The 13,216-nt window shown below is 42.9% G+C and overlaps 1 protein-coding gene across 1 annotated transcript; it reads right to left on the bottom strand.

The window, feature by feature from the left end:
• Positions 1-153: 153 nt before the first annotated feature.
• Positions 154-9,103, bottom strand: kcnk4b (potassium channel, subfamily K, member 4b). The gene is made up of 7 exons (XM_079507927.1): positions 8,992-9,103; positions 7,437-7,725; positions 4,845-4,959; positions 3,032-3,192; positions 2,431-2,623; positions 1,743-1,885; positions 154-1,645 (listed from the first exon to the last, which is right to left on the bottom strand). The coding sequence occupies exons 2-7, from the start codon at positions 7,623-7,625 to the stop codon at positions 1,013-1,015; spliced, it is 1,434 nt and encodes a 477-aa protein (XP_079364053.1). The 5' UTR covers positions 7,626-7,725; positions 8,992-9,103; the 3' UTR covers positions 154-1,012.
• Between the last annotated feature and the right edge of the window lie 4,113 nt (positions 9,104-13,216).

The following is a 13,216-nucleotide window of genomic DNA, read 5'->3' as shown; positions in this document are numbered from 1 at the left end:
AAATTGATGACCTGATGAAGATGTTATAGTTGCATCGAAACGTTGTCGTTTTTACTTGCACCCTGCTGAATAAAAGGCTTTAACTGTCCGAGTTTCCTTCAGGACCAGCCTACAACAGGCTTGTGAGGCACAGTGGAAACCCCTTGTGCAAAAGCAAATTATTTGTATGAATCTCGAACTGACATTATTGTGTTTGTGAGTTCTGATTAGGAAGCTCTATTTCATGCCAGCAAACATTTTCCAGAGGTAGGAGCCGTTTCCCCCCTTTGATTTGATAGTGTTTTTCAACCAGTGGCTCTTTCTGAAGAAACAAGAGGTGTAACTGTAACATGAATGAAAACCCAAAGAATTGTACTCTTGTGTATTGGAGACGAAACAATACATCAGCACTGACGTTCTCCAATCAAATATATGTTATTCAAATGTATGGGGTCGTGACCAGACCTCATGGTCAACAGAAAGTTTGGGTTCCATTGCGAAACCTTTTCAGAAGCTCTTGACATACAGCTTAGATAGGCTACATGCAAGACCTTTATATGATTTTGGCAGGATTCAGCATCACCTGTCTTTGATCAAAGCTTCCGCAATCTCATCTCCAGACTGCTATGGCAGGTTGTTTTTGTTTGATGTTTTATAATTGCATCTATCACACTGTATATGGCTTAGCTCAATGCCAATAGCCCGTGTTTGAGTGGTTTGAAGGACAGGAATGACACAGTTACATATTTTCCCAGTAGAGGGCAGTAACACCATATTTGTAATATGGCTAACATTAAAAAAAAATACATCAGCATCTTTGAATCAGGCATACACACTCATGCTTAGAGTATCAAAATCACATATACCCATTATTTGTTTTCTATTTAAATGTCTGTTAGTAGGCATAGTGAACAACACAAATAGGCCACATATAATCAACTCCTCTCAGCTACATTTTGAGCATATCTCATCAGGCAATATTTGTGCAGCCAGTGGAGCTAATCTCAACTCATAAAAAAAAAAAAATACATTCTTAAGGCTTGATTGGGGAAGTGGGACTGGGATGGTGCAGCACGTCTCCATTAGGCTTTCTCTCAGCGTGTGTGTGCTGGTGTTTGGTGTGGTTAGCTTTCAAATTCTTCTGTGGGACAGGTCTTCTTTGGCGTCGTCTCCTGGTTGGACGGGAAGGTGTCAAACGGGGTTGCTCTGCTGTGTCCAGAAGAGGATCCAAGTGCAGCTTTCCGCTCACTGCATCGGAAGACTCGTCAATGAAGGCCAGGTTCTCCCCAAAGAAGTCCAGAGGCTGAGAGAACAGAGGATCCGGGCCGGCCTCCTCCTCCTTCTCCTCCTCCTTCAAGGCCTCCACGGTTTTCCCCTCAGGCACGTGCTCTGTCTGGGTGACCTGGGACTCCGCCTGCGAGCCGGATTCAGATTCATTGGAGGAGGAACCGGAATCGGAGCCGGATTCAGACTCTGATTGGCTGGATTGGTCTTGGTCTTTCTCGCCAGGGACCCCGCTGGTCCCGTTAGTTAAGTCATGGCCGTGTTTGCGGCCATGGCGCCGCCTTTTCCGATGCCGCTTGAAGGGGTCATCAAGTTTCCCTGCTATGCGGAAATCCACTGACAGGTTCTGGATGTTCTTAGCATGGGCACTCAGCGCCTCCATCTAGAATAGAGAGAGGATAAGAGACGGTGGGAAATAATTATGGAATAGTAATAATTAAGGAATAGTTATAATGAGAGGAGAAGAGAGGGTACTGTACCTCAGCTTTGGTCTTTCTGGACAGAACCCGAAGCCACGATCCAATCATGGCTAATATTGAAACAAAGTAGGCCAGGCCCAGCAGGACCCAGAACCAAACCAAAGGCTTATACCAGTGTTCACTCCCTTCAATCCCAGAGTCACCTTAGAAAAGACACACAGGCATAAGTGTAGCAGTGAGCTAAGACAGCCAATGCAGTCCTGTAACTCCCAATGGAGATAGATTAGATAGATCTTAGCTACTAGAGGGCCTACAGGCCTCCCAGATGATCTGATCAATTATTCATCCTTTACTAGAAAAGTATAGTTAATAATTCAAGAGGTAAATTAAATTTGTGTTGAGCTAAATTAACTTTGGTTCATTAGATTTGACTTGTGAATGTATTGGCAATGTGTGAAGTAGCCAAATTCATTTTGCTATAGCAAATAGAAACAGTATTAAGAGACACAGCTAGAGTAAGCCATAGCCTTCTGCAAGTTCATATGTCAATTAGATTAATAAGCAGTTTAAACGTAAGCAAACCTCCCCCCTTACACAAAGAAGGAATCAATTAGGAGGCAGTAAGATGTAAACCATTTAATTATTTGACAACACAATATCAGACCACGCGTCTCCAATGCTGACATGTGTGTCTCTATAAGCTATTTTGAATTCAAACATACAGTAGGTGGGCATTTACTGTGCATACCTGTGCCTGCAACATAGTCTCCGAAGCCCACCGTTGTCAGGGTTATGACTACAAAGTAGGCTGATTCCAGGAGACTCCAACCTTCTACCTCTTGGAACACACAAATAGGCACAACGACAAACAGCCCCACCCCCAATGCGATGGAGAAGATGGCTGTGAGGACACGCACGATGATGGGACTAACATGAAACTTCTGTAACAGAAGATGAAGGTAAAGCAACAGAGTTAAGTCCAGTTCTGATTCAGTATCTGATTTGGTCCTGAATTAAGAAGAGGATTAAGATTAAGATCTACATTATTCTCATTATCAGCTATTTCATGATTAGAAACGAGAGAGAGAGAGAGAGAGAGAGAGAGAGGGAGAGAGATTGTGTGTGTGTGTGTGTGTGTGTGTGTGTGTGTGTGTGTGCGTGCGTGCGTGCGTGCGTGCGTGCGTGCGTGCGTGCGTGCGTCGTGCGTGCGTGCGTGCGTGCGTGCGTGCGTGTGTCAGAGAGACAGAGAGTGAGAGAGAGAGAGAGAGAGAGAGAGAGAGAGAGATAGAGAGAGAGAGAGAGAGAGAGAGAGAGATAAACTGAATTGAAAGTCCAGACGGAGATCTAACCAGGAGGATCTTCTCTACTTTGGCGACAGCTTTCCTGAGCCCGGTACCCAGATGGTCTCCAACTCCAGCCAGCAGGATACCAAACAGGGGGATCCCAAACAAGGCATAGAAAATACAGAATAGCTGCCCACCTTCCGTCTTGGGCGAGATGTTCCCGTAACCTGAACACAGGTGGATTATGAGAGTATTATATTAGGGAAGAATGGAAGACAAGCAACTGAAGCACTACACCAAATCTATAAGTCAAAAGATTTTTTAAGTAGGCCTAATCTTCAGTAAAGTCAGCGATACGGCCGTCTTTCATGGGCACTTTAGAGACGCACATCACAGTGTCTCCACACTAACAGACCTTGGCATAGAACAAGTCTCCACTCCGACATAAGGGGGTCAACCTTTACAACCTCTTCCTAAAGAGGGAACGGTGGGCCTGGGCCGGTTTAGCGGTCCAGGCACCTTGGCTGGTAATCCAGCATGACAGTGTGTTGCGTGTTCGAGTCCCGATGAATTTTGCTGTGTCTTCCCCCCATCTCTCTCCCCGTTTCCTGTCAAGCTACTGTATATCTATCAATAAAGGCAAAAAAGCCCAAAAGATATCTAAAAACAAAATGGGAACACAGGGAACTGCGGTGGATCCATTATCTCAGAACCATAGTACCCCAAAAATTGTAAATTTACTGTATGGATGCCTATTACTACAATGGGGACTTGGCCTAATTAATAGTGATGTTTTATGAAAACCCTCCTGTGTACATGCATTTTAAAAAAATCTAAGATTTGTAGCCTACTACGTAAGTTAAGTGATCAATGGTAATGAAAGAATGGTGTCGGGATATGGTCACCGATATTTTATGATGTCCATCTGTCTGTCTGTGGATAATCTTGCAAACCACTAGACTGATCAGCGTCAAATTTCTTGTGTATGCTGACAGTAAGTAAATATTTGTTTGAATTTTGTGAATTCATGATTTCAGATTCCATATTAATGACCATCAACATGATTTCAGAAAGGTTTGAGGTTCACTTTCTTATGAAATGGATATTCTTTTATCCTTAAAATTTTAGCCCACGATTTTGTAACCCATTTTGTGTGTCAATTGTGTCAATTATCTAACTTCCACTTCCTCTGCCAACCTGGGGGGGCAGCGGGCTGACCTAATGCTTCCTTCTATGCATGAGGAGTCCAAGCTGCTTCTTTTCACCTGACAGGGGAGAGTTTCCCCGGCCGGACGTAGTGCGTGGAAGGAACACGTTATTCCGACCAGTTCCTTTCCCCTCCATCAGGTGGCCACGGGAGGTAGTTTAGAGACCAGGATTTTGAAATGGATATTGTTTATTATGTCTATATTTCATGATCAACTTTGATCTTGATGAAGGCTAAAATTGATATACTAAGTAAGTTTTAAATCTAACTTTCGGTCCGCCCCCACTGACGACCCATTTTTGTGTGTGTGCGTGCGTGCGTGCGTGTGTGTGTGTGCGCGCGCGCATGCGTGCGTGCGAGCGCGTTGGTGCAGAGTTGCATATAGGCTACTGTATGTTAAACACATGCATTTTTTCCAGATGTGTTGCATTTAAGCTATTCAAGCAAAAGATATCAGATCTACAAGCCCTCAAAACATTGCCATTCCGCACCAATCTTGCGCTGCAACCTGCTATTAATAATATAATATAATAAAAAATAAAATAAATTATATATATATATATATATATATATAAAATACAAAAATAATTATATGGAAACACACTTTCACCTATATGCCTATAGGGACACCATGTTAAAGTGATTAACAATTATAATGTATTATTTACTCACCAATGGTTGTGATGATTGTCCCTGAGAAGAAAAAGGCACTGGCCAGGTCCCACTGACTGACAAAGGTGGAGTTGCTGCTGGGGTCCACACCAGCCCCAATGGCCTCCACCACATCCTGACATACAGGAAACCAGAGGAATGAGTTCATTAGGATGTTCAGTTCACACGGCATAGAGGTTTTATTTCATATTTCTATCCGCTTATGGATACTTGGAATAATCGCAACATAGATATTGATTATGTAATATCAACCTGGGAGAAGGACCTGAAAACTCACTATGAAATGGCTGACTCGAAGGCAAGCATTGTTTCCTGTAGTAGTACATTTTTTAATCCATACTATGTGAGGCTAATGTCTCACCTGGATGAGTCCCGGGACAGTATTAGGCCTATTGAGGATATAGTCAATCCTGGGAAGAGCTGCCTACGGGGGCACGCACGTGCTTGCGTGCATGCATGTGTACCCGGAACAAATCTAGCAAACCGCTAGTGGCTAAGCTTCATATACACTGTCAGGAAGCCAAATAAGTACCTCTACTACTTTTTCGCATAACAGAGAATACAGTAAGAGGGGAGTGTTCTTGTATAGCAAATATTGACCGGTGACAATGAGTCAATATTAATTCAACAGTTAGCCTATTCAGTCATTTAATGGATTTATGATTCACTTACAAGGCTAAAATATGACTCATTCACTTTTAATATTGTAGATTACATTCAAATCTTATTACAGACCCCAAACACTTGCCAAAGACATGATATTTGAACCCCAAATAATCTAAAAGTACAACTCATGAGATGTATTCATAGAAAGGAATATACAGTTCACTGGAAAAAGGAGTAAGTGTTTTGGAAATTGCTTTTGATCTCATAATATTCAGGCACAAAAATAGTCATCGGTAGTGTAAGTAAATCAGGAGAGAGTAGGCTAGTGTTCCAGTTCCAGTTTTGCCTGCTTCACTTATTTAGTGTTCTCTCTTGATAAAACATTGGTATACTGTATGGTAAAGAAATGGAAAGACAGGGAGACTGGAGTTTCTGGACGCTATATAGCAATGAATGCTATCAGAATATAGAGCTGTTCAACACTTATTTCAAACAATACATAAAATCAATCACTTTTAAACACACCTTTAAAATGAAATAAATAAATAATCAACTCCTCACTGGATTTATAACTCTGATCTTGTTCATAACATTTCTTTTTAAAAGTATTATTATTTTACTGTTGAACTGGCTTAACCCTTAACATCCCCTTGCATCTTTAATACACTTAACGGACTAAAAAAAGACCTTTGAGAAAACTTTGACACACATCTGGGAACGCAACATGGCTGCCAAACTAGCTGAAACTACTTGGCATAGCTGTCACTCCCTATGTCACAGGCTTCCCTTTTTTCATAGCTGGTTCTATCGATGCCAGCACCTGTTATCTGGTTTTCACTCAAGCCACACTGCTCCACTGGATCATAAACAAAGTGCTTTCAGAGAGTCTGAATACTGGTTTAAGCAAACAAAAGGTTTAAGCTAACAAAATAAATTGTCATTAGGATGGCCGCAGACCCAGGACAAATACTGTATGATGGATGATGAAATTCTCCTAGTATTAACTGTGAAATATGATAGGTCTCTGGCTGGTCAGTGTGAGTCAAAGCTTCAATACCCCAGTGAATAGGCTACAATACTGTAAAAAAGAAGCCAATGCACTTTTCAGAATGTTAAAAAAAAGCTTCAACAAAAAGGCTTAGTTCATCAATTAACAATTTAAAAAAGATGTACTGATGAACTAAGCCTTTTTCTTAAGGATGCTTTCCGCCTTTTGGATCAAAGTGCACCGTCCACTGATTTTATCTTCACTGGCCATTAAGGTAGCCTTCCTCTTTTGTTCTGAATACAATACTGTATTTAGCCAACCTTTTTTTTTTCTATTCTCTTCTTTTTTTTCTACCAGTAAGTGCTGCAAGTAAAAGCAAAACAATGTTTTGCATAGCACTGAACATCTGATCGCACTGTGTGTATCTATTATTAAATGCTGAAGGTTATTACAAAACATTTTCCTTCGAGCTGTGGCAGAGCAGTTGTGCACAGCTGAATTTGTAGACCATATGGCTCTAACATTCCCAAGGTTAGGGGTTTCATTCCCTGCATAGCACATTGGTGAGAGCATGCCACTAACATTGGCAAGGTAAAGGGATAGCTTAGTTCAATGGATAGCTTAGTTCAATGGGTAGAATAGATATGACAGTGGTATTGTTAGGTGTTCAATCTGTCCATTTTAAAGAAAAAAAAATCAAATCATGTTGGTCTCATGATCCACATGAACATCATAGCTCCAATGTTGATCTCATAATGTGACTATAGTGTGACGTATCTATGATGTATGGCTTTAGCCTCTAACTTGGGCAAGGTTTCAGCCGCCCCTTTCACTTCCATTATACAAGTCAGTCAGACAGACAGGCAGACGCACGCACACACCCACAGACTAACCCTCTAGACTATAGAGAGCTAGCCTTTAGCAGAGCCACACCGTACAAACACAACATGTCACATGTCTCTCATCTAGCCACATGTAGGCCTATATACCTGCCTTACCACTATGAGGGCCTGTAGGTTTTCATCGCTGATGCAGGTATAGTTTAGCAGGAACTCGCGCTGCGTGTCCTGCAGGTGATTGTAGACCCCCTCCTCAGTGGGCAGCTCCAGGGTGCGGAACACCACTGCACCCAGCACCAGATACAGCAGCACCCCCGTTAGGATGATCAGAAGGGTGGAGCAGCGCATGGCTACACGTCCAGATAGTCCCCAAAAGTCCTCCGAATCCCCCACCGATTGTTGCTGCTGCCCACTTCCACTGATGGGAGAGTCAGGGAGAGACCAGCTGCTGCAACAAATACATCAGCAACCGTCGGTGACTTCATCAACCCAACAAGTCTCCACGGAACCCAATGGTCATTTGCCCAAAACAAACTAAATGAGGTTGCACCCATTGTCCGTCAGCCGACGCGACACAAAGCTGTTTAGTTTATCGTATCGAAAATTCTGAATCTGAATTGTCATCCCCTCTCTGATGGAAGACACTGAAGATGGGACATTATACTAAGATTGTGAAATTAAGGGTAAAACGGGTTGGGAGTGTTGGTGCGCGCGCGCACACTTGCCCTTGCGTGTGGTGTGTGTTGTGTGTTTGTGTGAGCACAATGAATTGTGAGAGCACTGACCACATAGTAGCATCATCATGATAGTTCGGGATCTGTGCCACATGCAGTTTGATCTCCCCTGTCTATCCTCTGTCGCCGCGGCACTGTCTAAATAAACCATGTTCCACTGTGAGATGATGCTGCTGACATTCAGAATGACCACCCGTGCAGCGCCAGATCACTCAGGAGCAGTCCAGCTGCTGCAACAGATACATCAGCGACCACATGAAGGCTTTGAGATCCCATTGTCTGTTTCGATGCCATATAGCTCTACACCCACAGCCTTCTAAATGCAAGGGAGACATTAAATGGATTCCCTCCGTGCTACAATGCTGCCACTGCCATACAGCATAATGCAACAATGATGTCTTAATGGCCTATGAAGCTTTGTAAATGTCACATCAAAGAAAAAAGCCCTTCTACAGTATTATCGCTTCAAAGAAGGTTTTACAGGGATCTCCTATCTGCCCGTGACATGATTACATTTTCAATCCATTTCTTCTAAATCCTGATGTCCTCTTCTTTTGTCAAAATAAAAATTCTATTAGAGAAATGCATTTGATTATGTGAATCAACAGGCCTACATTGATAAAAGCATTATTATTAAATAAGTAAAATAGACCTGACATGTCTAAAATGTATGTGATCATGTGATTGCATACCTTGATTACCTTTGTAAACATTCCTTAGGCATTTCTGTTTTAAGCTAGAGCAGGGGTGTGGTTAGGGTTCTTGTTTCATGCAGTACATTTGTCAAACCAGGAACGTGGCAATTATACGCTTGGTGGAGCTACTGGTACACCCCAAAAGCAACAGCTAAAATCCTGTTAATTTGAAAGGGTAAAAATACCCGTACAGGTCAATTTTCAAACACTTCAGAGTCAACCCAACAGGCCAACACTCAACATTGTTTCTGTATATCAGATCCATTCATAAAGCAGCGTAGATACCTGATTCTCTCCCCTTCGTCGACAAACCTTCGTCTTTTCCAGGCCTTCTTCCTCTCACGACTGAGAATGGAATCCCTCGAGTTCAGGCTGTTGCGAAGGCCGCCGCCCTCGCACTCTGACACTAGATAGGAGCAAGAGCAACATATGACATGACTGCAGTAAATATTGTCTATTTGTGTTACATTGTTGACTCACATGTCTGGGTATTGACAAGCTCCAACTATTAAACTATGATAGACAGTCACATCCATTATACAGGTGTGATGGAAACGAGGCCTAGGCTATGAATAGTATTTATTAATACATAATACAATGATGACATTATCTGTTATTGTCTAGTGTCTAGAGTTACAGTATATTACTACAGTGACTTGCATATTTAGAAGTAATGAGCAAATATTTCACCAAATTACATGGACAATTAGTGCCTAACCAGTCAATGAAATCACATAGAATTACACAATTGTCCCTCCTCTCTTCCAGTTAATCAATGAAGTCAATAATGAATTAGCAATTAGGGATGGATGAAGGGTCCGTAATGACATTAGAGCCACACTGAAAAAAATACAGACACTGGCTTCAATTTCTTGGGCATTATGTCTCTGTCTCTGTGATTTCAGTGTTTAGACGGGGTGTGAATAAGGAAATGTACAGTATAAAGTAAGTCACTCACAATAGCATGCTTAAACACTTCGGTCATGAATGATTAATAACATTTCAATGTTTTAAGTGTGTTTAAATGTACTAGTATCACATACAGTATTACTTGTTTTGTTTGTTTACATTGCATTCGTAATCAAGAGTCATTTACCATGGTTTTATTTACCATAATCTGAATAGGTAATAATTGCATGCACGCACCTGTTCACCCTTTACAACCCCACTAACAAAGGCACAATTGAATACACAACTAAAGCTAAGCCCATAAAGTAACAGAGCGATCTGTTACATCATTATGAACACTAAGTATCGTGATTATGATTGCTGTTAGAATGTGAACACCCCTTAAACCCTTTTATCTCATCAATGAGAAATCAGACACCCCAAGGTGCAAACAGATCTGGCCATTGTATAATATTACTATAATGACCAGTTACACTATACTCTTTTATTTATGCCAGTACACCAACCATTAAGCCAACTGAACCCTGGATATAGCATGGACCCCATGATATTAAACCCAATAAAGACACATGGACGACCCCAAGTTATGCTGGGAAGTCTCTCCCAGTACCCAGTAGCCTGGGACACTACACAGCCCCCACCTGAAGCTATCTACTGTCCCCAGTAACCCACTTACCCAACACACAGGATGCTGAGGCGAACGCCTCCCTCTCTTCCCAAGGGCTCAGAGGGACTGATTCCCCAGTGTGAGAGTAGTCTGGTGTGGGTGCGTAGCATTATTCCGACATGACATCCCAATAATCCGACATTACTAACCCTACCTATAAACCTAACCCTAACCGCACACGGAAGCCAGGGTGAGTCTTAACCGGCCACGTATGTCCGACTATTGCTATGTCGGACTAACGTATGGCCCCCGGTGTGGAGGGTCTCTCTGCAAAGGCCCATTACTGACACTGTGTGTGTGTGGTGGTGGTTAGGTCCCTTCTGGGTGGTGCAGCCATGAATCTCTTTCATTTGCAGTACTCGTGGCAGCAAGGCACTGGAAGCTATCTTGCGTCCCACTTCTGGTGCTCGCAATCTACCATAGAGCAGGCAGTTGATAATAGCACGGCTGGCCCACTGAATATTCCTTAATGTCTTTTTCAGGACCACAATGGAAACAAGTCCCCAGGACCTTTCTGTTATCCTTTTAGCCTTAACGTCTGACTGTACCACATGTTTTTTACATGTCCGTCTAATAAAGTATACAATTAAATCAATCAATCTGGTGTTGCTACTGTGGGGTGCTGAAGGGCTTCAACCCTACCCTAGGCCTGGTTGAGGACAACATGACTTTCTTGCTCTCTGTTCAGGCTATGTGGGTCGAGGGGCTCTAGGCGCTGCAGGGATATCACTATCCTCATCCTCTGCTAACATGTTACTGGCCTAGAGAACTGCTATCATCAGTGCCAGTACATACAGCTGGGTGGTGACATTGGACCCAACTGGCTTGATGCACTCTGGACGGTTGGCTGGGCCGGTAAGCACATGTAGAAGAGTAGCACAGCCTGAAGCCCAAAAGCTGTGCCTATATCTCCCCTGGCCAAGGGGAGACCCGGGTTCAAATCTCAGGTGTTACGTTGGTGTCATGACTGGGATCAGGGTTCCTGGTGGGCGGAACAAAGTGGGATGAAGGAAGCAAAGTAGCTCAGCCTATAGCTAATAACTCCCCTGGCCAAAGGGAGATTCGACCTTAGGCTTACACGGGAGACTCAGGTCTCGATTCTTGGGTTTTACACACGCTAGCTGTGCCCGATGTGGAATGCAGAGTTGCCGACACATTATTGCATCGCTTGCCCCGGAGACGCTGAAGGACTATTGTCACTATTGGACCCTCTGAATATCCTCATCGTTCGAGCAGAGCCAATCCAATGATGCACTAATGCTGGATGACAGCCAGTCAGAACTCATTTCCTATTGGCCACCGTTACTGGGAGCAGTCCTTGTCCTTACATCTGCGATCACTCTCCCATTACAGTCAGAATCTGAATCATGGTGGATGACACACCGTGGAGATTGTGGCCATCAGGCAGGGTGCCTCGATGGACCAGGTAGAGGGATTAGGGAAGCTACCATGTTGATAAGGGCCTGGCATGTCGTTCAGCTTGCAGTCCATAACAAACACAGACGCACCCCAAGGCATGCAGGGGAAGTCTCTTCCAGCCGCTAACAGCCCGAGACACTACTTTGTTGCTTCATTATATGTACTGTAATTTCTTGTTTAACAATACTGTACATTGCTGAGCCAAGCAATCCATTAGGAGGTTTTCACCACTTCCAAACAAATGAAATCCTCCAGTGGCCAATATGTCTCTGACTGGCTGATCACAGTCTGGAACACATGTCCACTGCTCTGCAGACTGTCAGGGTACTTTACACATTGTTTGCGTTCAGGAGACGTGTCACCAATACTGTAACACTGGCCCCAAAACTACTATCAAAATACGTACTTCGTATCAGCATTCTACACTTTCAAACACCTATACTCTGCAAGTGCAAACAAACATACAGTATGACCTTGAATCCTCCACTGTAGTATGACAAAGCTTCTAGGAACATCTTTGAATGCAGATTGTGGCCCCTAGATGTGTCAGAGAGATTACATTTTTTTGAGGAGCCTCATTACTGATTGCTGGCTGTCTGAAATAATAATAATAAATAAAATTAAAAAAATCAAACTGACATATGATTATGCTTATAGCAGCTTTAAGCAAGATTCAGATGATACTGACACCAACACTACTCCCAAAGGGTAGAAAATATTTCAATGAGGAGGAGATGCATTTCATACTTTGTCAATAAATTACATTAGCTTCCTCCAAGCCAGAATTAAATCTACTTTTCTGAAGTACAACTTCTGTCCGTACAATCCCCCAGTCAGCAGTTCCATTGGCCATGGCTTAAACGCGGCCCAATAAACTGTCACACACTGACAGGAAAATATACTGTGGCCTTCTGAGCTGTTTTGAATATCTGAACTCAGACCTTCTCACTAAATTGCAGACGCTGCTTAGGGTTCCCTGGGTGGCTCAGCTATAGTTAGTGCCTGCCCTGACCACATGCACGCTACTTGTGAATTGTGAGGATTATAAAACAATTAAAACAATACCAGCCACGCTGACACGGCTGGTAAGAAATTGCAGACAACATGTGACATAGTGCTGTATAGAGTTAAATTCAGTTGCCATGTACACATACGCGCTGTAGATACTTGTTGTATAGTATAAACACAGACACAGTAGGCCTGCAGCCTATACATACATATACTACAAAGACAGTTTTGAGATAATAAATATAAACTATTTATAATGGTAAATGAAATATAGACAAACCAAACATTTTGTGGATATATTGTGTCACTTTTCATTTCATGCTACATTACATGTAGGGGAGAGCAGCTGCGCTTGGCGCAGGGACACAGTCTGGTCAGTGGCCTTTTAGGAAGTTAGAAAGCAGCTATGCTGTGTTCACAAATGGGGAGTGTGGGAGCTCCGCAGCTGGGGTGGGAGGAGCAGCAGGCCCACTGCAGCAAAAACTGACATTTTCATTTAATTTTGGA

Source organism: Electrona antarctica (assembly GCF_951216825.1).
Source record: "Electrona antarctica genome assembly, chromosome: 8".
Taxonomy (NCBI): Eukaryota; Metazoa; Chordata; class Actinopteri; order Myctophiformes; family Myctophidae; genus Electrona; species Electrona antarctica.
The sequence above is the reverse complement of the archived record's forward strand: the minus strand, read 5'-3'. Positions and strand labels throughout refer to the sequence as shown.